At 48.7% G+C, this 25,100-nt stretch overlaps 1 protein-coding gene across 1 annotated transcript in view; it reads right to left on the bottom strand.

Moving 5' to 3' along the window:
- Positions 1-12,732, bottom strand: part of EP300 (E1A binding protein p300) — a 69,405-nt gene extending 56,673 nt beyond the window's left edge. The window contains exon 1 of the mRNA XM_004610535.2: positions 12,512-12,732. Coding sequence (XP_004610592.2) covers positions 12,512-12,605 — 94 coding nt within the window. The 5' untranslated portion in view covers positions 12,606-12,732. The remainder of the gene's footprint in view (positions 1-12,511) is intronic.
- Between the last annotated feature and the right edge of the window lie 12,368 nt (positions 12,733-25,100).

Below are 25,100 nucleotides of genomic sequence, written 5' to 3'. Positions count from 1 at the left end.
AGTATCTACATTGTGACGTATTTCTGATGATTAACAGCTGAAATATATATATATAGAACAGGCCTGATACAAATGAAAATGCTATTTTAATTATTCAATGGTCATCACCTGAGAGACACAACTAATAATATCCAGAAAACACATTTATCATTAAGGCACATTTGGGTTAAGGGGACAAAACCCAGTGATGTTCAGGGCTGACTCTGAGCTCAGCAATCACTGGGGAGGGGGTGGGGGGGTGGCAGGGGACCATCTGGGGTTCCAGGGATTGAACTCGGGTTGGCAGTGTGTAGGCAAGTGCCCGCCTATCTGCTCCACCATCTTCCAGCCCCATTTATCAGGCACTTTCGGTGTGTTTTACTGTTCGTGGCACCTTAGTAATTAACTATTCTCATTTATACTCTTAGTAATCCCAAAATTAGGTAATGACCACATATAGACACTACATTTGTGCTTTAGTAACACAGAAATCTTACACTTTAGGTTCTGGAGTCTAACCTGTTCTTCAGTCAAATCTGCAATAGCAGTTTACTATTTTTCTGTCTATAAAAACATTAAGATCACATTACAATGTCCAATTACACTGTGAAACAGACAGGAAGGTTTACCATAGGAGACCTCGAAAATAATGGTTAGGTCTTGTGTTTTGTTTTGTTTTGTGTGTCTTACCCCAGAGTGCGCAGAGCTTACTCCTAGTTCAGTCCTGGGACCATATGGGGTAGCAGGGACTGAACCCTGATCAGCCACACGCAAGGCAATTAAATACCCACAGTACTTGCCCAAGATTATGTTTTCTTTTAAAAGTAGGGGCCAGCCCTGAGCACCACCAGGAGTAATTCCTGAATGCAGAGCCAGGAGCAACCCCTGTGAATCGCCAGGTGTGACGGAAAAAAAGCAAAAAAAAAAAAAAAAAAAAAAAAAGTAGGGGCCAGCCCACCATGAGTGATCCTTGAGGGCCACTGGGTGTGAACCCCCCAAAATAAACAAAGAGTAGGGGCCAGCCCCCCAAACCCCTGGGTGACAAAACCAGAGCATCACAGAGCATGCGCTGTACTGCCTGACCCCATTTCCTACTTCCTCTCCCACCAAGTGGCAATCCTGTACATTCAACAGACCGGACTGCAATGACCAAATTGAAATCAATAAGCACCAAAATCCAGTAAGCCATCTCCTGCTTCCTAACAACCTATGAACATCACTGGCAACTTAAGCCAAATTGTTAAACAATTTCCCAAGCATTTTTTCTTTTCTTGTCTTGGGGCCACAACCTGTGGTTGTACTATATGTGAGCATAAGATGTTCTTTTACTAAGGACAATCGTAAAATATCTTAAAATTGGGGCTGGAGAGATAGCACAGCGGGTAGGGCGTTTGCCTTGCACGCGGCCGACCCGGGTTCAAATCCCAGCATCCCATATGGTCCCCTGAGCACGGCCAGGGGTAATTCCTGAGTGCAGAGCCAGGAGTAACCCCTGTGCATCGCCAGGTGTGACCCAAAAAGAAAAAAAAAAAAAAAAAAAATCTTAAAATTGAAATGATTTTATCTCAAAATTTAATTCAACTACATAATATCCCTTGTAATTATAAGCTTTCTTTCCCCTTAAAAGGATTCAGGGGGGCTGGAGCGACAGCACATCGGGTAGGGCGTTTGCTGTGCACGCGGCCGACCCAGGTTCGATTCCCAGCATCCCATAGGGTCCCCTGAGCACCGCCAGGAATAACCCCTGTGCATCACCAGGTGTGACCCAAAAAACAGCAAAAAAAAAAAAAAAAGGATTCAGGGATTCAGGGCTGTGGGGAGTATAGAGGGAAGGGCATTTGCCTTGCATGTGGCCAACCTGGGTTTGATCCCATACGCACCCCCTACACCCCCTTTTCCCCTCCCAACAAGCCTGCCAGAAGTGATTCCACAGTGCAGAGCCAAAAGCAATCCCATAGAACCACTGGGTATGGCCCCAAAACAAAAGGTTCAAATAGTAAATGCTGCATAAATAAGCTTATGTACTTAAGGCAAATAACTCAAATATCCAGTTTAGTTTTTAGAACATGTACATTAAACAATACCCACAGTAATTATTAGTATCTACTCATTATTCGTTTAGTCTTCTTTGTGGTACTAATGACCACGTCAGGGCTGGGGAGGTAGCTGAAAGGGCTGGAGTCCGGGCTTTGTTTGATACCAACATTGTATGTCCACTGAACACAGCCAGCAGTGGTTTCAAACATTCCACCACTACTGGCACCGAAATATCACAAGATACCAGACGGTGTGGCCCAAAACTTTAAATAAATAAATAAATAAAATTTTAAAAATACTTTTTTTTTTTTAAAAATCCCTTAGAACTAAAAACTTGTCTTTCGTCTAAGCCAGTTATGATGCTGGAGAATAATGTAGGACCAGGTGAAGAATAGAGGAAAAGAAAGCGATCCACTTATAGTCCAGTAATTCAAAAATTGAAAAAACAGCATGGGGTGAAAAAATACCTGCAGAGGTGTGAAGAGTTCTAAGACTTTAAGGGATATGAGATTTTAAATTAAGAATGGAAACGGAAGTTAAAGAAACACTAAGAAAACTAAATTCTATGCTAGAATACAGGCAAAACTTTCAATACTTTTTCAAAACCTAATACAATCTTTAAGTTACATACAATCTTGAATATAAAATAAGTAAAGTTATACTATATTAGAAAGCTATGCATGATGACAATTGAGTTTTGAAATACAATTTAGTTCAAGGACAAAAGTACATGCAAATTTCAAAACAATCAGCTTTTTTGGGAGGCTAAGGGCGCACACCTGGTGGTACTCAGGGATCACTGCTGGCTGGCTCAACGACAATATAAAGTGCCAGTGATGGAATCGGCTCAGCCATGTGAAAACCAAGCACCCTACCCACTGAACTATCACTCTGGCCCTCAAAGACGTGTATTCTCTTTTGGGGGAGAGGGGAGCCCAGTGGCACACCTGGCAGTGTTCAGGGATTAATTACTCCTGGTGGTGCTCAGGGTATCCTACGGGATACCGGGAATTGAACCTGGATCAGCTGAGTGCACGGCAAGCACCCTACCCACTGCATTATCTTCTCCAGCCCCCCAAACATGCACTCTTTACACTATTTCCTGAGATTTCTTGACATAGATCTTGAAACAGATCTATACTTTGGAAAAAGGATGAATTTTAAATTGATTCTTCTAAAATTTTTCTTGTGTGATGCAAGGGATAAAACCCAAGGTCTCACAAATGAACAAGGCAAGTGCTCTATCACTTAAATACATTCCAAGCCATTAACTCCAACAAAAATCAAGCTTGGTTTCAATTACTTTCTTTAAGGGGCTAGGGGCTCTCAGGGCTCCACCTGACAGGGATAAGAGGCCACTCCCAGCTCTGTGCTTGGTCACCTCCAGTGGTGCTCAGAGCCATTAGAGGCCAGAGCTCAGATCTGAGCTTCCCCCTTGCAAAGCCTGAGCTCACAACCTACCGAGCCATCTTAGTCTGCTTGGAAGTTTAAACCAAGAGGTGCTATAACTTGTTATGGATGTGATCTGGGGTCCATTGCTAGTTGTTTTACATGGATTATGTTTTATTTCTTATAAATTTATTAATATAATTCAACTTCTTGGTATTGGAATTAGAAATTATGGTTTATTAATCACATTTTCAGAATCAAATCAATGACATTTATATTAACCCTAAACTTTATGCATATTTAATTGATGGGGGTGCTCGGGACTTACTGAGGAGACCACACGGGATCCCAAGGCTTAAACCCTGATCAGGTCAGCTGCAATGCCCCTACCCTCTCTACTATGGCTCCAGTCTCTAACTGATCATTTCTTGATTTTTAGTGCCACTTAAGGTGATGTAAACTGCTAGAAATATTATTTTCTTGATGGGCCTTTACCCCAAATAAATCCTTTTCATCCTCATTTTTAAAAAATCAGCCTCATAACTTCTAGTAGTTATAATTCATATTAACAATTTTGTATACCTAAAAGCTGTATCTGTTATAAACCAGTAATACTTGAATTAAATGGCTTTCAAGGGGGTCAGAAAGACAGGAGGGTGCTTGCTTAGCATGTGGCCAGCCTGTTTTTGATCCCGAGCATCCCATGAGCTCCTGCGCACTGCGAAGAGCAATTCCTGAGAGCAGAGCCAGGAGCAAGCCCCGGGCACTGCAGGCTGTGGCCGAAACACAAAAAGGAAAAAAATAGGGAAGGAAAAAATTGTTTTAATTCTTACTATAACGGACTGGAGTGATAGCACAGCGGGTAGGGCATTTGCCTTGCACGAGGCTGAGCCGGGTTCGATTCCTCTGTCTCTCTCGGAGAGCCTGGCAAGCTACCCCATGGCATATTTGATATGCCAAAAACAGTAACAAGTCTCACATGGAGACGTTACTGGTACCCGCTCGAGCAAATTAATGAACAGGACGACAATGCTACAGTGCTTACTACAGTAATGAAAGGACGATGGGGCTGGAAAGAGTAAAGCGGAGAAGGTACTTGCCTTGCAGGTAGCTGACCCAGGTTTGATGGACCCTGAGAGGCTAAGAGTGGTTTCTGAGTGCACAGCCAAGTGTAATCCCGCAGCAATGCTGGATGTGCCTCCTGCCCCCCAAGGAAGAAAGTATCAGGCCAGAGAGACGGTGGGATTGGTATGTTAAGGCCTTGCCCTAGCAGCCTACCCTGGTTTGATCCCTGGCACGTGGTCCCCAGCACAGGTAGAACTGATGCCTAACCGATTTCAGCAGGGTGCCTCAGACAGGAGATGTCGACCCTCCATCTGCCCCATATGAATCCCGGGGGCCACAAACCTCCAGAACCCAATGAAAACCCCAGGTATGCGGGACCAGTGACTGCGAACTCCAGGCCTCAAGGGATGGGGACTGATCACTCCTGCCCATCTCCCTGCCTGTACAGGGTCCTGGCTGTCACACCCACGAGGTGCTTCCAGGTGCTCAATGACTATGATCCAGAGACTTAAAAATGAATCTCGGAAGGATCAGCTCACTACAGAGATGTCTCCGGACCCCTATTTCTTAAAATTTTTAAATTCTGTAGCATGACCTCTCATGCTATCCATAGCGCGCAATACAAACTAAGTTACTGCGTCTGCCTGAGGAGCAGGCTTGAGTGGTGGTGGGAACATTCGAAATCATGGTGTGCGGAGGTGTAAAGGTGGTGGGACTGGTGTTGAAATATTGTATGTATGTAATCAAGTACTGTGAACAACTTTATGAAAAATTTTTTAAAATTAAAAAAAAAAAAGAACTGATATCTGAGCACCAGGAGGTGTGGCACCCCTGCCCCCATCAAGAAAAAATGGTCGTCTCACTTCTTTAAAAAAAAATAAATAATTAAAAAAAATAATTAAGTAAAAATTTGGATCTTCAAAACAATTTTTCCCACTTTGGTAATTCAAATTAATACCAAAATTAATTGTCCTTTCTGTCAAAATCACTTTCCTACTCCTAAAAACTCTATCAGTATCTAAATTCTTTTTTGTAATTTTTTTAATTTTTGGGTCACACCCGGTGATGCACAGGGGCCATTCCTGGCTCTGCACTCAGGAATTAGTCCTGGGGTGCTGGGGGGACCATATGGGATTCGGGGAATTGAACCCACGTCAGCGGTGTGCAAGATAGCCACTGTGTTATCTCCCCAACCCCTTAAGATAAATTCTTAAGCATACTATTCTACCTCTACTAATTGAACCCCAATCTACTTTCTAATCTGTCTCTCATGAAAAGCCTCCACCACGCTTTCTTCTAGTACATCAGAACTACAAGTACTGTGGCTGGAGCAATAGCACAGCGGGTAGGGCGTTTGCCTTGCACGCTGCTGACCCAGGTTGATTCCCAGGATTCCATATGGTCCCCAAGCACCGCCAGGACTAGTTCCTAAGTGCAGGAGCCAGGAGTAACCCCTGTGCATCGCTGGGTGTGACCCAAAAAGAAAGAAAAAAAAAAACCTACAGTACTAATTTGACCCAGGAAACTTTTCCTTAGTAAGAGGAAAAGCAAACAAACAGGTAAGTTACCTTGCTGTCCCATTCCTGTTCAAATTCATTTTCTCTATGGAATTTTCTCACAACACCCCACATGCCCTGTCAGAATCACTCCCCTCCCGACTTATCCACATTTCAAAAGCATGAAAGTTTTGTCTTTTTTAAATTCTCTATGTATATCAACCTCACCAAATCCTGAAGGCCTTGAGCGAAGAACTTCACCTTGATGCAATTCTATACCCCAGATGCCTCAATCTTGGTTGGTGTTCAGTGTTTTTTGGCTGAGCCCATGAATATAGCTCAGTGGTGGTAGTACTCCTACCTAACGTATGAGGTCCTGGTCTGCGCCTCCATTTCCCCTAACGACACACAGACACAGACACACACACAAGTATGTATGTTTCAGCCAATATTTGTTGGCTGATATGAAAGTCACACCAAATAAAACCAAAGACTATTCAATTCAGGAGCATCACATATCAAAAAGTCCAAAATTTAATACCTCCCCACCCCCAAACACTTCTAATACTGTTTAACTGAACGGCACCCTCACCAATCAGGCTGCACAAACCTGAAACTTGTGAATTATCCTTGAGTCTTCCACTGCACTCTCTGCCTGCTAAGGCATCATGCCAAGTTCTGCTTCCTCGCTCACCTTCCTTCCCATAAATCTTTTTCACTACTATCTACTAATTCAATCCGACAACATCACAGACAGAATCCTAAAACAGTCATCTCACAGGCTTGCCCTGTTGCTTTTCAAACCATCCTTCATTTTTGTCAATCAAGACATAGTTCTGTTCCATCCATTTAAAAAAAGAGCTAAAACATGAAGTTGAAACTCCTATACGGACTATAGGAGCCCTGCGTGATCTGCCCCTTGCTACAGCCATAAATCTTACAACTGCCTACCCGGCTAAACAGAGGGAAAATATAAGTTCCCTGAACAGGGCCTACAGTCTTAATCTTAGCCTGAGCTCAATCTAACTCCTACCTATCTCTAATAACCCCAAATCAGATGCTAATTCCTCAATGAAAAAGTAGTTATAGGTTAGGTTTGCCCCCCCATTATTGCCTACTGAACACTGTACTTCCCAAACACAATGGTCACATTAGTCTTCTGTCACTCTCCACCCCTTATGCTAACTTCAGGAAGAAGGCTGTTGTGTCTGTCTGGCTTAGCAGTCATCCCTGTAGGGAGGATAAACGCCTAGCAAATAGAGAATGTTACCCCAATACAACTGACTTCCGAGCCAGCCCGTCAAAGCCAGTTACCTTTCAAATTGTGGACAAGTCAATAATGAATCATGGAATCAGTGTAACAGATGTCACAACCAGGATTTAAGGGGGAAAAAAGGGGGGGGTGGAGGAGCAATAGTACAGCAGGTAGGGTGTTTGCCTTGCACATGGCCAACCAGGGTTAGATCCCTGGCGCCCCATATAGTCGCCTTATGCCCACCATGAATGATGCCAGAGCCCGAGCATTTGACAAAACAAATTGTTATTTATTTCTACTACTCCAAGTAATGACGTTCATAAAAACAGATCAGGATCTGAACTTTCAAAACCTGACCCCAGGGCTGCAGAGATAGCAGTGTGCAGGCGCTGTATCCGGCTCGATCCCTGGCTTCTCTTATGGTCCTCCAAACCCCACCAGGAGTGATCCCTAAGTAAAGAGCTGGGAGTAAGCTAGGAGCACCAATGGGTGTGGCCCCAAAACAAAACAAAAATTTTAAAAAAGTTTTCCAGGAGCCAGAGAGTTAAGTACAGCAGGATGGGGCGGTTGCCTTTCACACAACCAACCCAGGTTCCATCCCCAGCATCCCACATGGTCATCAAGCACCTCCAAGAGTGATTCCCGAGTGCAGAGCCAGGAGTAAGCCCTGAGCAACAACTCCGTGGGACCCTCTCAAGAAAATAACCCAAAACTTTCCACTTAGTATAATTCAAGTTTTGACAATCCACTAATGTTCGTCATACTTAAATTCAGAAATCCCTAAAAACTTTACACATATACAGAGCACAACAAATATTACAAACACAGAGCAAGACTATTATTTTAATTGTGGGGTTATGAATTGGCAAAATAACTCCTAAATTGTTTTTGTAAATATACCAAGGAGAAATATTTTACACTCCCACTTGTATCTGCAACATTCTTCCTACTCCTTTTTTAAATCTTTTTCTTCTTCCTACTCTTTTTCCTTTCTGACTTACGCTGTAAACACCACCGTGTACTGACTTTCAAGATCTTGTTTAAAATTTTTCTTTTTATGGAAGTAAAGGTATTAAAACAGACTAAGGGCTGGAGAGATGGTACAGCACGTAGGCACTTGCCTTGCACAGAACCAACCCAAGTTTGATCCCTGGCACCACATACCCTAAGCACTGTCAGGAATGATCCTTGTGCACAGAAATACCAAGACTAAGCCCTGAGCACAGGCAAGTGTGGCCCAAACCACAAAAACAAGAAAAAACCCTTTCTTTCCTCCCTTCCCGTCCATTCAATGGACCATCAACACATTTCTTGCTTCTGCACTAGAACATGAACTGCTGGAAAGGAGAATCTATATGGTAATACACTCGAGATCTACAACTCAAAATCACTATTCCCACTATCAGTCACAGATTTTTTTCCTTTCCTTTTTATGTGTGTATTTGGGGGGGGGGGGCGGTTGAAGCCACACCCAGCAGTGCAGTGCTCAGAGCTTACTCCTGGCTCTGTGCTCAGGGAACAACAGGTGCCAAGGATCAAACCCAGGTCAGACATATGCAAAACAAACATCATCCCCACTGTACCATCACTGTGGCCCCAGTTAGCTTTCTTGAAGCCTATAAAAAAGTCCTGAGAATAAGCAATAGCCTGAGTTCACAGAACCTGGTGAAAAAGTTTCCTGATTTAACAGAGATCAGTCAAACCTCACTGGATCAAGGATTCAAGTCTGAAAAACCTCAGAAACAGACTCTAATGTAAATACAGGTATCTAAAAAAATTAAATTGAAAAAAGAGGAATAGCCTCAAATATCTGGATTATCATAAATATCACTGAAATAAAACTGGTACTTAAAAAAATTCTTGCCACTTCTATATTATGTTCATTAATCTCCAGTGGTCAAAATATAGGCATATATTAAATGCCATCTGCCCTTTCCCCTTTAAAAAAAAAAAAAAGTACAAGTTGGAGAGATAGTACAGTGGATAGTGCACTTGCCTTGCACAAGGACAACTCAGTTTTGATCCCCAGCACCCATATGGTACTCTGTGCCCCACCAGGAATGATTTCCCGAGCAGAGTCAGGAGTAAGCCCTGAGTGCAGCCACGTATGGCTCCAAACACAAATACCCTCCCCCACAAAAAAAAAACCACCTATTTTGCACAATGCCACACAGCAGGGCCTGGAACAGAGAAGATCTTTAACCTGTACTTAATATGCCAGATCCTACTGGTCACTCACCGTTCCAGACAGTATTAAGTGGTCACAAAACAACGAGACAGGCTGGGAGCAATGAAGGCAGCTATCCTCCGCATTACTCCCTTTACTCGGGTTACTATCCTAAATAGGCCCAAGAAACAGCCCCGGCACTGGACTACAGTGGGCAGGGCACTTGCCTTGCACACAGCCAACCCGGGTTCAATACCAGACTGGGGTCACCAGCACCAGAGGGTGACTGAGAACGGAGCCAGGCGAGCACAGCCAGATATGGTCCTAAAAAGAAATACTTCCAGAACTTACCTGTTAACTTTCAATGGTTTTACCCAACTAAAAAAATTTTTTTTAATTGGGGGGATGGAGTGAAGAGGACTCACTGAGACAATCATAACCAAGTTAATTAAAAATTTCAGTGAAACATTGCAAAACTAAAGCAGCATCATAGAACTGAGTCTCTTCCTCATCCTAATGCAAAAAAAAAAAAGAATCTTAAATCCATAATTTAATGTATTTCAACCCATTTGGAAATTTTTCAGTAGAATCTGAGTATTAAATTATATTTATTCTTTACCATTGCCAAACCTTTGAATCATACAAATCAGGATTTACACCATAATTTAAGTTTTTAGCAAACCAACTAAATTGAGTCCCTTTCTCCTTCTCTATAAAAGGCACGTACAAACTTTTGATAGATGCTTACAACTAAACTTCTCATCACTTAAAACTAAAGTTTCTTGGAGTCTAGAAATACCAGGATGATTCTGACTAGTTCTAGATTTGGAAACAAACGTTCTAGATGAAAAGGCTATCTTCTAGGGACTGGAGAGAGTAAAGGTAGGTGTTTGCCTTGTACCTGGCCGGCCGAACAGGGTTCACTCCCTGCCGCCCCATCCCGTCCCTCAGAGCCCCTCCAGGAGTTAGCCCTGAGCACTTGGGGTGTGGCCCAAAAACAAACCAAAAAAAAAAAAAAGAGACTTACTTTATTATAAAGACCACTGGATACATTTAAGGACATCATTATTCAAAGATATTTCCAGTTGCAAAACAGTTTCTATGTATTGGAAGAGTGAGACACTATCAAAATGAGTTAGCTAAAGTAACCAAGTACACAGATCAAGCCTGGAGAATGCAGCAGCGCACCTGAACTAGTGATTGAAGATGGTATAACCCTCCGTCCAGGCGCTGCAGCACTCAACACTGAACTGCGCTCAAATCAACACCACTCAAAAATAAGATATAAAAAAATGTTTTCTCTACCATATTCCAAGTCACTAAATAATTCAAATGTAAAATCGTTTTTCACATTACATGAAAAGCACACAAAACAAACACTAAAGAACACAATGATCTATAGGTACAAATGTTTGAAGGTGACCCAAAAATCCTCCTAACCGGCATTTTAGGGGAGCAAAGAATACAAGATTTAATGTGAAAATGTAGGTATTTTTGAGCAAAGACACCTTTAAATTAAAAAAAAAAAAATCCCCAAGGAGGAATGAAACTTCAAGGAATAAGCGCGGATCAAAGTCCACTCACTGCCAATGTTCAAGGCCCGGGAGGAAGTCTCCAAGACTCCCACTTCTCAATTTTTGCCTGTTGCCTTCAACTTTTGAAAAAGAATGCAGGGCGCTCGCGGGGCCCCTATGTCTTCACCCTCGAGCTGAAGCCTGCTTAGGAGCCAGCCCCAGAAGTTCTCCACAAACTCAAAGGAGCCTGGAACTCCATTATGCACTCTCGCTGGCAGATGGAGGGATGACGCTGAGTCGGCTCCCCGAGTCAGAGATGCTCGTAGTAAGGGGAGCATCCCAGGGACTGTCAGACGGCCAGCCACTCTCCCTCTCCACTACCCGGGCACCTCAAACAACTACCACCGCAAAATAAAAAAATAAAAAAAAGAAAGGATGGCGGCCACCACGATGGCACCATTAAACTAATTCTAAGAAACGGGTGATAGAAATAAGTGTCCTTGAAATTTCTCCACAGAAAGCCTAGTTCACAACTAAAGCAGTCTTGAACTTAAAGCATAAAAGGGAAAAAAAAAAAAAAACAAAACAAATCCCTAATACAAAACCTAATGCGCATTTTAAACTTTCGTATGATCTGTCCATGTCTGCTGTTCATGACTGGAACTCTCTGAACCTCTAATCTTGATTTTCAGGTACAGAGCCCCACAAAAATCGCTTTACCTTCTTCTCTACCCCGCTTAAGGGAAAATGACTGCAAACGGGGGGCGGGGGGCGACGGCAGAAAGCCTCTGCTCTCTAAAAACCTCTAGTTTTCAGACATTTCGGTCTCCATACCAAAGCGATGCAGATGCGAAATGAACTGCGCTCCATATTGATTCTTAAAGCAAATAAGTGAAAAAAGGGGGAAAAAAATAAGTGAAATACGGGGGGGGGGAGAAAGCCCCTAGTAATGGTGGGTAAATTAATTCAAACCCAATTCCAGGTTTGATATTAAAATCCGAAATCCTGAATCTCACACCCCCCCCCACACACAGACTGAACATAAATATACGCCTAGACTTATCACCCCTTTGCCTTAGAGAGAAAGGCTTGTCAAAGGGTGTCGAAATGAGTGAAAAGCGAACTATGTGCCATCAAGGAAAATGGACTCGCCATTCCCCCCCCCCCCCACCAGTCTCAACCGAAAAATTCCCGAGGCAAATTGCGGAGCAGACCCGTCCGCACTCGGGCACCGGCATTCAGCCCCCCCCACCAAACCCCACTCCCACCCACCCCCCCAAAAAAAATCAAACTGCATGGGGGTGGGGGGGGCCCCCACAATACAGCCCGTTTCCCGAGCACTCAACTCGAGAGCTCTAATTCCAGAACACACCGCGATATGACATCGTGTTGCAACGAAATGTACCCGGGGAGGCGAGAGAGGGAGGGAGAGAGGGAAAGAGGAAAAAAAAATGGTCGGGCCGGTGGCCGCTCATTCAAACACCTGGGAGCCGCGGCCCGGGCCGGGGCGCGGGCCGAGGGGGGCCGAGGGGGGCCGGGGAGCGGGGCCGGGGAGCGGGGTGCGCGGGCAGCGCCGCCCGCGGGGGAGCCGGGGGGCCCCGACACTGACCTGTGCCGTCGCTGGCCGACGCCGAGAGGGCCGGAGAAGAGAGTTTGGGCCGCTTGGCCGACGGCGGCCCGGGTTCCACCACATTCTCGGCCATTTTTAATTCTTTCGGAGATCCGGGCGAGGGAGCGGCGAGTCGTCGGCAGGTCGCTCGTCGGGCCCGGGCGCCCCGCGGCGGGCCGGGGGGGCTGCGGCGGCGCCCGCGGCGGGGCCGGGGGCTGTGGGGGGGGGCAAGTTCCCTTTTCGGGGCGCCGGCTCCGCGGGGCCGGAGAGGGATGCGGGCGCGACAGCCCGGGTCGGGGCGAGAGCGAGGGGCCGGGCCTGGGCCGCGGCCCGCGGGAGGCCGAGCGCGTCCGCTGCGGCGGCTCGCCGAGATCTCGCGGCTCTAGAGGCGCGGTCCCCGGCCCGCCGCGGCCGGCGCCGGCCCAGCCGAGGTCGCCCGGAGCTCCGCCGCCGCCATCAGCCTCTTCCTCCTCGGCGCTGTCCTCCTCCTTCTCATCGCCACCAGGAGGCGGGGGCGAAAAGGGGGGAGAGGAGGAGGCGACGAGAGACACTCACCTCCTCCCCGGTGCCCCCTCCCGGACCTGCGCCCCCACCCTGCGAACCCTCCTCCCGCCGCCGCACCGGCCCCCTAATGGCCGCGCACAGCTCGCCGGAGCCCAGAGCCAGGCGGGCGCCGCCGCCTCACATCGCGCGCCGGGCGCCGAGCTCGCAGGGCCGAGGGGGCCGGGCCGAGCCGCGCCGCCCGCGCCGACCCCACCGAGGAGGCCCCGCTCCGACGGGCGGCGCAGGCGGCCTCCGCTGCTCGCGCCGCGCGCTCCTCCTCCGCCCGCGTCTCCCGCGGAAAAGAAATAAATACGGGCCGCCGCCGGGGCCCCCCACCCCCGGCCGCCAGGTGCCGGGAGCGCCCGCCCCCCGGGGCTCCGCTCGGGGCCGCCCTCGACGGCGGGCGAAGGCGCCGCGGGACGCGGGGTTATGTAATGGTCCCCTCTAGGCGTCGACGCCGGCCCGGCTGCCGAGCAGCGGTGGGGGTGTGTGCGGGCGAGAAGGGGGGCTGGGGGTCGCCTGAGCCCGTGCGCCCCCGGCCCCCTGTCACTGTCTCGGCCCCGGCCGCCGCTCTCCGGCCTGGCTCCCCGCCGCACGCTCGCTCCCGCAGTTCGCACTCAAGCCCGGCGTCCCGCTCGCCCACTCTCGCCTGCTCCCTCTCGCCCTCTCTCCCCCCCAAGCCTAGCACACAAACAAGATGGCGGCTGTTGTTTCTTCCCTCTGCCGAATCCTCCTTACAGGCTAGCGGTAGCAGCGGCGGCCGGAAATGAGCCAAGGGGGGGGGGGTGAAAAAAAGGGGAGGGGTTGGGCCTCCGGAGGGAGGCGGCGAGGGGGCGGGGCCTGGGGCCGAGCGGCTCACACAATGGGGGAAGCGGGGCCGGGGGCGGGGCCAGCCCCGATCACGGGATCCGCCCAATGCCTCAACGCGGTTGGCGCTTCCGCAAACTCCCCCGGCGTCACCCGGTGGCTCCCTTTAAAGGGGAGGATTTCGGGGCGAGGGGGCGGGCTCGGGATCTATTTTCGGTCGGTGGACACTTACGGGGGAAGGTGCCTGGGCTGGGTCTCTCGCTGCGTAGGGAGCCGGTGGGAACCGGGGTGACGGAGCCCCGGGACTACGGCGGGGAAAGGCGCAAGTCCCCGCGCGAGGTGGCCGCGGAGGAGCGCCGTGCGGTGGGGAGGCCCCCTACCCAGCCGGCCCTCGGGATGACGGTCCCCCCCCCACCCCGACCCCGGTTGAATCCACCAGGCAGGGGGTACCCCGCCGCCCAGTGTTCTGGGCCGGAGCCCTAGAGCGTCTCTCTCCACCGAAAGGTTCACATCCCCAAATCTCTCAGTTTACGAGTTGTTTCCATCTTCTCTGACTTCTACAGTGTTGGACAATGAATATCTTATTATTTTGACCATCAGAAAACAAATTACCACCGTGGAAAAAGACATTTTACGACAGGCCTAAATTCGTTTCATGCCCACCCCGTGTCCACGCATCCGTAACAGGAAGAGGGTCTTCCTGTTCAGAAGAACCTTCACTGAATGTTCTGAACTGGTCTGGGACCCAAGGACACTGGAGAGTATTTTTTTTTTTTTCACCCACCCCTAGCAGAGTCACTTAATAAAAGGCCACCTTTTGGTCTTGGGCTGTACCTCCAAGATGTAGGTATGAAAAAAAAAAAAAAGTATTGGGGAAATGTGTTAAAGAAAGGTAAGGAAAAGATGAAAGGATGGAGAGGCAAAATATAGCTTGAGGATACACACAGGGTGTGTTGTGTGTGTGTGTGTGTGTGAGAGAGAGAGAGAGAGAGAGAGAGAGAGAGGGAGGGAGAGAGAGAATTGCAGCAGAGGACTGGCGAGCAAGCTTTCACGTGCCTTCACAGTATAGGACTCCTGCTGTTTGGCCTCGGGTAACGGGCTTCTGGGGGTGGCAAGGTTGGAAGCACTCCCCAAGGAAATCTCCAAACCAGTATCTATGAAGATAGCAAAATGATTAAACAAAACACTTTTCAAACCTCAGACTCCTTCCTCTGTGTTTGCTTATTGTGGAGTTTACTTTGTTACTGTAACTGTTGTTAGTTTTCTTGAGAGATGAGAACAAATAATAACCTAGGCGTGCAAAATCGCAATAAATAAACTCAAGAGGCTAAGGAGGAGGAATTCGCCCAACTGGGGCAGAAAAGCAGGTAAATTAAGAAGAACAGTACTTTCTTATATCAAAACCGTTACAGTGTTACAGAATTTATTCAACACGCAGCCCTGAAAAATCAAAATCTGCTTCTTGGGCCCTAATGATAGTACAGCAGGGAGGCATTTGCTTTGCACAGCCTACCTGGGTTTATTCCTCAGTGCCCCAGATGGTCCTCTGAGCCAGCCAGGAGTGATCCCTGAGCACAGAGCCAGGAGTAAGCCCTTGAGCACCTCAGGGTGCCACCTTGCTCCCCCCAAAAAATAAATAAGCCTTCAGTCATTCCTGATTCAGCGATTTTTTTTCTGATGGTTGATACCCATATTCACAGAAAAGAGGAAATTAACATGGACAACAACTGGAAACTTGCATGGTGCCTGCCCACCTGAGTTTTAAACGAGTTTCTGAGTTTGGGGGAAGGAATGTCTAATTTGGCAGGGTATCCAGCTTTAATATGCCGTGTTGAATATACCTGAACCTTCCAGACGAAAATATCATGGAAGAAGGGTTCGAGAAGCCTATAGCAGAAGACCTGAGGAACATCTTCAGAAAACTGCAAAGAGAAATCAGGAATCAGTGCCTGCCTGACGGGAAGAGCACTGCCCACAGAGTCACTCCTCCAGCTCATCCCCCAGGATCCTCGCTGGTAAGGTGTCGGCTACCTGGAGACCTTGGAAGTAACTGCACAAGTCTACCTCACACAAATGCAATCAAGATGAGATGGCGGAGCGTTCCGGAAAACAGCAGAATCAGCTTGGACTGCGTGTAACCTCGTCAGCTGTGCTGCTTTCCAATTCAGAGTGGCATGGGCAGGGCTGGAAACGTAGCACAGCAGTGAAGACACTTGCCTTGCGTGTAACTGGCCCGCGTTTGACCCCCTGGCCTCCCTAATGGTCTCTCTCAGACTCGCCAGGAGTGATCCCTGAGTACATAACCAGGAGTACCCCCGAGTACAGCCTGCTGTGATTTGAATTATAAAAGGCTGGCATCCTCAGAAGAAATCACTTGCCAGGAGCTGGGGCTAGGGAAACGGTTGGGAGGGGGGCGGAATAGACACAAAAGCAGAGGGGTCGAGGGGTCGGAGAGACACTCCAGGGGTGAAGGTGTCTGCTTTGCCTCCTTCTACCCCTGTTTGATCACCATCACTGCTTGGTCCCCTGAGCACAGCTGTGAGGGAACCCAGAGCTCCGCAGGGTGACCCAAAAGGCTCCCCTAGCCACCCCCAACACACACACACACACACACACACACACACACACACACACACACACACTAAAATAGATTGTTCAGGTAAGAGAGCAAGCGTGTCCATGCCTGAGATAAGGCTGAGTGGCAGAACACTTCCCTTGGATTTATGAGGCTCCAGGTTTGATCCCTGCCATCTTCAGGAAAAGGAAAGAAAAGAAAGAAAATTTTAAATGAAAGAAAGAAAAGGAAGGAAGGAAAGAAAGAAAGAGAAAGAAAAGAAAGAAAAAGAAACGAAAGAACAGAAAGAAAGGAAGGAAGGAGGAGAGAAAGAAACGGAAAGCAAAAGCTCTGAAGTGACCAGGACCTGGGTTTCAGTTCCGTGAGGCCCTTGGCAGCTGTGAACTTGCACAGAATCATCATGAGCAACCCTGGCTTCTTGATTAGAGCGGCTTACCTGTCACGAGGTAAGACATGTTTCTGAATAGAGCTTATTTCAGGGCTGCCTGTGGCAAACACTTCTTGCACCGGGGCTTCTTCTATCTTTCCTTCCAACAGGAAAAGGCCTTTCGCTAGCCAGAGCTGCTCAGGGAAGGGCAGGGAGACTTCACAATGAAGGTGTTGAGAAAGTGCCTGGAGGCTGGAGGCTCTTGGGGTGACCCCTCGGGAGTCTCCCAACTCCCTTTAAGGGGTTCCTTGATGACCTTGAAGTCTTCCTGATGACTTACCCAGTTTTGCATGGGCACTGATTGCCACAGAGGAAGCCTCTTGCTAGGGGTGAGGGCTGGGAAAAGAACTCAAAGGCAGGAGCTCATGCAAACTCAAAGAGGAACCACACGGTCTGTCCACACCAGCGAGCATGATCTCATCCGCCCGAGAGGAAAAGGACAGGAGGAGAAACGGTTATCCCAGGGTGAATTCATCAGTGGCACCTGACCAGAGACAGCCCATTGGCTTCACAGCACCGTGGCCTTAGGACATCCCTCTGGCCTCGGGACCCCTACCTCCTCCTTAACCCTCTGAACAACCCCTCTCCTGTCCAGCTGGACACCTGGGCACGACCCACAAATTCATATAGTCCACTGCATGCCCTCCCCCACACCCCCAGTCAATTCGGATGGTTTCTACTTCCTGGATTGAATTATCTTCCAAATCAACTGGATATTGAGCCATATATATGCATTAACATAAATTAAATCAGAAAGAGCTCTTGGAAGCATGGCACCAACCATCTTTTACAAACTCAAAGCATTCCTGCAAACGTTAATATAAGACTGGGTTGTGAAACGGGTTACACGTCTGTTCCACGAAATATACTAATTTATACACTTCTAAAATGTCAAGAGTACACTAGCACATGTTTTTATTTACGTCACACATTTGCTAAAATCTACTCCTGAAAAATAAAATCAATAACAATATAGACAGGGAGGTGAAGAAAGTGCTTCTGTTGCGCTATGAATGGGAATATAGATGGTTCAAGCTTTTAGGTCCATAGTAAATGTTTATAAGGTTTTTTTTTAATTTTATTTATTTATATAGGTTTTTTTTTTCTTTTTTGGGGTCACACCTGGCAATGCTCAGGGGTCACTCCTGGCTCTGCACTCAGGAATCACTCCTGGCGGTGCTCGGGGGACCTTATGAGATGCTGGGGATCGAACCTGGGTCGGCTGCAGGCAAGGAAAACGCCCTACCTGCTGTGCTATCGCTCCAGCCCCTATTTAGGCTTTTTAGGTCACACCATGCCATACACAGGGGTTGCTCCTGGCTTTGTACTCAGGAATTACTCCTGGCAGTGCTCAGGGGACCTTATGAAATGCTGGGGATTGAACCCTGGTCGGCTGCATACAAGGCAAATGCCCTCCCCACTGTACTGTCGCTCCAGCACTGTTTATAAGCTTTAAAGTCAAGACTCAGCGGCTGGAGAGAGAGTACAGTAAGCAAGGAGCTTTTCTTGCATGCCGCTGACCTGGGTTCAATCTCAACACCTCATAAGATTTCCTGAGCACTGGTAAGAATAAGCTCTGAGTGCAGAGCCAGGAGTAAGCCCTGGGCACAGCCAGCTGTTGCCCAAAATTGAAAAAAAGAAAAAAATGGAAACTTCCCAAATTCAGGCCAGAGAGGGACAATGAGCTCAAGGATTTGTGTGAGTTCAAAGTGTGGGTGAGGGGCCGGAGCGATAGCACAGCGGGTAGGGCGTTTACCTTGCACGTGGCCGACCCAGGTTCGATCCCCGGCATCCCATATGGTCCCCCAAGCACCGCCAGGAGTAATTCCTGAGTGCAAAGCCAGGAGTAACCCCTGAGCATCGCTGGGTGTGACCCAAAAAGAAAAAAAAAAAAACAAAGTGTGGGTGAGTGTGGGTACGTTTGGAGGACTAGAGCCATCCAATAAATGATGGACAAAGGAATGGGGCTACAGGCTGGTTGGGAATCAGTCTCCGTTTATTCTAGTCTCACGGCGTTAGTTAGAGAGAAATCTGAAGGGTGGGAATACAGCCCAGGATAAACGTTATTTTTTTAAATTTTTTATTTTTTTACTATTTTTTTGGGGGGTCACACCCAGCGATGCACAGGGGTTACTCCTGGCTCATGCACTCAGGAATCACCCCTGGTGGCGCTCAGGGGACCATATGGGATGCTGGGAATCAAACCCGGGTTGTCCGCATGCAAAGCAAACGCTCTACCTGCTGTGCTATTGCTCCAGTGCCCAGGATAAACATTATTTGGAGTCAATTAACTCCTGTGTTATAAAAGCATAGTGTCAACTGTCTTTCTGTATCTATACAAAAAGAACATTGCTAAACCATGCAAAAGATATAAAGGAAAGAGAAAAGCAGTATAGGAGTAGGAGTGCCTGATGAAATTTGGTGTGCCTCGGGAGCACTGTGGCGGGAGTAACTCAGTAAACCTAAGCTCCCTTTGGGAGAAGCAAGGACAAACCAATGCTATCCAATAGTTGGAGCACATACTTTATATGTGGAATTCCTGGGTTTCAATCCTGACATTGCGTGGGTCCCTGAGCACCAGCAGGCACCCTTGAGCACTGAGCCAAGAACATACTTTGAGCACCACCAAGTATGACCCCCCAAACAAAACAAATTTTAAAAACTGCATGGGGGGGAGAGATAGCAGAGGTTATGTCACTTGCCTTGCACACAGTTGACCCCACTTTATCCCCAGAACCACATATGGTCTCCTGGGTACCACATGAGTGATCGCTGAGCACAGAGTCAGGAGTAAGCCCTGAGCAATGCTGGATGTGGCTCTCTCCCCCCCCCAAAAAAAAAAAGAAAAGAAAAGAAGAAAAGTAAAACCTAAAAAGGTGTTCAGGAACGTAGGTCAGGGGCTGGATCGATAACACAGCGAGGAGGGCGTTTGCCTTGCACGTGGCTGACCTGGGTTCTTTTCCCAGCATCCCATATGGTCCCCCGAGCACTGCCAGGAGTAATTCCTGAGTGCATGAGCCAGGAGTAACCCCTGTGCATCACTGGGTGTGACCCAAAAAGAAAAAAAAAAAAGGAATGTAGGATAGAGCACCTGGGTCAAATACGTGAGGCCCTGGGTTTGATCCCTGGCACCACAAACAGAAAAATGTAAGTAAAATGGTTGGTGCCAGAGTCTGAGAGGAATAGAGAGGCGTTTAATGTCCCAAAGTTTCAGCTTGAGAGGATGAGCAGCAAGCTGGAGAGAGCACTCAGTGAGTTGTGTATGTATTTATATCGCGGAGCCCAGGTTCAGTCTCTGGCACCACATATGATCCCCCAGCACAGAGCCAGGAGGAACCCCCGGGCCCTGCCGGACGTGGCTCCCCCACTGACACTATCCGTATCTTCAAGGGGGCATTTATTTATTTATTTGAACAAACAAGAAATAGTGCACAGAGGGCTGCGGCCACAAAAGCAGTCACAGAATGTCTCATCGGCCGCATCCACAGGCAAGTGCTCCTGCCATCAGGTTGGATGGGGGTGGTCTGCATCAGGCCCTAGGGGGGCACTCCCTAGAGATCAGTGCTTGGCCCAGGAATATGGCGCTGCTCAGGCCCGGGGGTGCTGGGGGCTACTCATGCCACACTGGCAGTGCTCAGAGGCCAGGTGGTGCCAGGGATCAAACCCAGGGCCTTAACACCTGCCTTGCACATGCTCCAGCCCCCGCGCCGACTCCCCAGACCCAAACTGCAACTACCAAGCAAGCAAGAAGGGCGGCTTCCTCTGTGGGCAGTGGATCTGTGGCTTCAAGGAAGGCGACCCCATGCCTGTCGGGCTCCTGCACAGGTGGCACCGCCAGCTGCCGCTCCCCAAGGAGCTCCTGATGCTAATGTGAGTGGCCAGAGACAGAGGAGACAGGTGGGCCGAGAGCATGGGGGCGTGTGTGCCCTGCAGGAAGGTTTGGGCTGAGATCTGGCCCTTCTGGTTTTTGGTTGGAAGATACAGTCCTCTGCTCTGTCAACGAGCACACAGCCCAGGAGTTCGGCTGGAGATGAAAATCAGCCGGGCGTCGGGGCTGGAGCGATAGCACAGTGGGTAGGGCGTTTGCCTTGCACGCGGCCAACCCGGGTTCGATCCCCGGCATCCCATATGGTCCCCCAAGCACTGCCAGGAGTAATTCCTGAGTGCAAAGCCAGGAGTAACCCCTGAGCTTTGCTGGGTGTGACCAAAAAAGCAAAAAAAAAAAAACAACGAAAATCAGCCGGGCGTGTCATAAATAAAAATCTGATGGGATTCGGGGGTGGGGGAGGGATGCTGGGTTTATTTGTGGTGGAGAATGGGCACTGGTGAAGGGATGGGTTCTCGAACATTGTATGAGGGAAACATGAGCACAAAAATGTATAAATCTGTAACTGTACCCTCACGGTGATTCACTAATTAAAAAATAAATAAATTTTTTTAAAAATCTGATGGGCTTCAAAATAATAACACCAGGACCTAAACATCCAGTCCATTGTATTCTAACAGGGTGCCCCAAGAGGGGGATAAGATACGCAGAGCAAATGTTTTCAATGCCGTGTATCTCCACGCTAGTGCCTGTGGCAACTATTAGTGCCCCGAGTGTGGGGTCTGGCCTTCCTGGGCTCTACCTGAGGGGCCTCAGAGTAGCGCTGTTCTCTGCTCTCCTCAGCGGCTGGCAAGGGCCAGCCGTCCTCTGCCCTCGCTCATTCTTTGCTGCTGTTGCTATGTGACAGACTATTGGCTCTGCCTGTTAATCCAAGCCTGTCCGAGGAGGGTGGGCAGAGGGCTTTGCGAGCAACACTGTCCCCAGAATGGCTGTGACAACAAGAGGAGCATCTCCTAGGACCCCTCGGGATGCCTGCACCGTGAAGATGCAGACAGCCAGAGACCAGAGACCTGACTCAGCCCCTCTGTGTGGGGCTCCCAAGATGCAAAGCAGGAAGCTTGACCCGGCCGGGCGAGGGGACAGCAGTGAGTTAGACACCAGGGTTTGATTCCTGACACCACCTGGTCGCTCAAGTGTTGCTGGGTGCATCCCTGGAGCTCCTCCCTCACCAGCAGCCTGCGAGGACCCCAGTGCCCCAGATGGGGGTGGCGGGAATCCTCAACACCGCAGGGCCAGAGCAACAACACACCCTAGGACTCTTGCATTAAACCTCCGATGAGGGGCTGGAGCGATAGCACAGCGGGTAGGGCGTTTGCCTTGCACGCGGCCGACCCAGGTTCGATTCCCAGCAACCCATATGGTCCCCCAGCACTGTCAGGAGTAATTCCTGAGTGCAGAGCCAGGGTAACCCCTGTGCACTGCTGGGTGTGACCCCCCCAAAAAAAGCAAAAAAAAACCAAAAAACCAAAAAAACAACCTCCGATGAGTATCCCCTGGGAAAGCAGCCCTCCCCCAGATAAAGACAGTAAGACAGTTCACAGGATTTCTGCCTTCAGCTCTGACTCCTGAGGCATGGTCCTGTCATCAAAAGGCCCTTGCAGGTACCGGGTGTGAGGGTGCAAGAGCGGGGCGGTGGGGGTCAGAGGAACACAACTTTGGGCCAGGCCACTGGTCCGTGGGAACCCTGGTGAGGCTGTCCCTCGGAGAGCAGGACACACAAGTCTCTAGAGGAAATCAGGGACTCAGTCATCGTGCTTTAAATGAGTTAGAGGCCTGAACACGAGAGATGGTTCTTTGGGGGCCAAGTGAGTCAACACTGGGTAGTGGCTAAGGCACTTGCCTTGCAGAAAACCAACAGGATTACATCCCTCGCACCCCATAAGGCTCCTCCCCGCCCCACCCCACCCCTAGCACCCTGAGGAGTGATTTCTGAGTGCAGAGCCTGGAGTAACCCCAGAGGGTGACCCAAAAACAAATAATAAAAAAAAGAAATGGCTCTTTTGTTTGCTTATTTTTTTGTTCGGGGGCCATACTCAGATGCTCAGGGCTTCCTCCTGGCTCTGCATTCAGGAATTACTCCTGGGAGGTGCCCAGGGGATCATCTGAGGTCCGGGATCTGGGCTGGGGCATGCGAGGCAAACACCCCACCCGCTGAACTATGGCCCTGCCCCGAGGTTGCTTCTAATGAGTACTAGCACTGAGGCTGGGAAGTTTGGGGGTCCCTCTAGCAGAGTGTGGAAGCTGGGTCTTGAATGATTTGGGATGGTTATCCTAGTTCAAAGGAAAAAAAGGTAGGAGCTGGAGTGATGGTACAGCGGGTAAGGCATTTGCCTTGCATGCAGCCAACCTGGGTTTGATCCCCGGCATCCCATAGGGTCCCCTGAGCACCACCAGGAGTGATTCTTGAATGCAGAGCCAGGAAGAACCCCTGTGCATTGCTGGGTATGACCCAAAAAGCAAAAAAAAAAAAAAAAAAGAAGAAAGAAAAGGGAAAGGGAAAGAAGGGATTCCTCCTTGAAACAGCTAGTCAAGTGGACTATCATCCTGGTACAGGTAAGTGGGGGAGCAGATCGCACCCCAGTCTTCAGACACCCCAAAGCTCCCTGGGGAGTTGAGGGTCTGACCTCACGTAATGACTGCAAATGTTTTGGGATATCAGGGTTGCCATAGGCATGTGAGCCAGCAAACCCATCTTTCCATACCCAGCTAATCACCAAAAAAATGGCATTCCTGGGGCCAGGGGTAAGACTGTGCCTTACATGAAGGTGACTTGGGTCTGATCCTGGCACCACATGGCCCCCAAGCACCGCCAGGGTACTGGAGCAATAACATAGCAGGAGAGGCGTTTGTCTTACACGTGGCAGATCTAGGTTGAGCCTCTGCATCCCTCAGGGTGCTTTGAACACCTCCAGCAGTGATTCCTGAGTGCAGAGCCGGGAGTAATCCCTGAGCTTTTCTGGGTGTGGCATGAAAACAAACAAACAAAACTAAAACAAACTAAGAAAAGCCAGGATACTGAGCTCAGAGCCAGCATTAAGACCTGAATAATAGCAGCTATGGCCCCAAAACAAACCAATCAATAGTCAAAAGCCTTTTTCCACAAACTTCTTGAGATATGGGTGGGTTACCTGTCTGCCCGCTGACCTGCAGACTCCCTGCAGGCCTAGTCTTGGCACCATTTCTTCCACTCTTCTTGTGTAAGACACAGTGAAAGCATCTCAAGACAACTCCACTCTAATAGTCTCACCTTGAATCCCCATTCAGTTTTGTGCGTTGGCTCAGTTCAGCTTCCCAGGGAAGGGAAAAGAGACACCACATGGGCTCAACGGAGTTCCTGTCACTACAGTCAGAAGGGTGGACAACTGGTGAGAGACTCACGAAGTCATTTTTTAATTGACCCAGCATGTGTTGAATAGTATACAGCCCATGTGGCAAGTAAATGGTTCATTTCTTTAACTCTTAGAGCTCTTGCAAAATGAATATTAAAAAAATAATAAGGGGCTGGGGCAATAGCACAACGGGTAGGGCATTTGCCTTACACACGGCCGACCCGGTTCGATTCCCAGCATCCCATATGGTCCCCTGAGCACCGGGGATAATTCCTGAGTGAAAAGCCAGGAGTAACCCCTGTGCATAGCCGGTTGTAACCCAAAAACAAACAAACAAACAAACAAACAAATAAATATTAGGGGCTGGAGTGATAGTACAGTGGGTAGGGCCTTATCTTGTATGTGGCCTACTCAAGTTTGATCCCTGGCATTGCATAGGATCCCCTGAGCACCGCCAGGAGTAATTCCTGAGTGCAGAGCCAGGAGGAACCCCTGAGCATTGCCAGGTGTGGCCACCAAACCAATAAATAGATAAATAAATAAAATGAAAATGATTCTATTACTAAAAAATAATGCAGATGTGAGCTGGGGAGATAGCACAACGGTGAAGGCACTTGCCTCCCGTGTCTGCGGCCCCAAACCTGGTTTGAATCCTCCAGAACAATGATTCCCCAGCACGAAAGCCCCCAGAGCAAAGAGCCAGGTGTGGCCCCCAAACCAAAAAAGTAAACATGAGGCCAGGTGATGGGTACCAGCCTTGCACGCTCCCTGCTTTGATCCCCATAAATTCCTGAGAAGTTTTTTTTTTTAATTCTTTTTTTTTTCTTTCCTTTTTTTTCTTTTGAGGTCACACCTGGCAAAGCTCAGGGGTTCCTCCTGGCTCTGCACTCAGGAATTACTCCTGGCGGTGCTCAGGGGACCATATGGGATGCTGGGAATCGAACCCAGGTGAGCCGCGTGCAAGGCAAATGCCCTACCTGCTGTGCTATTGCTCCAGCTCCTCACTTTCAAAGGTTTTGGCC

Source organism: Sorex araneus, chromosome 6, assembly GCF_027595985.1.
Source record: "Sorex araneus isolate mSorAra2 chromosome 6, mSorAra2.pri, whole genome shotgun sequence".
Taxonomy (NCBI): domain Eukaryota; kingdom Metazoa; phylum Chordata; class Mammalia; order Eulipotyphla; family Soricidae; genus Sorex; species Sorex araneus.
This window is presented reverse-complemented; position numbering and strand designations above follow the sequence as displayed.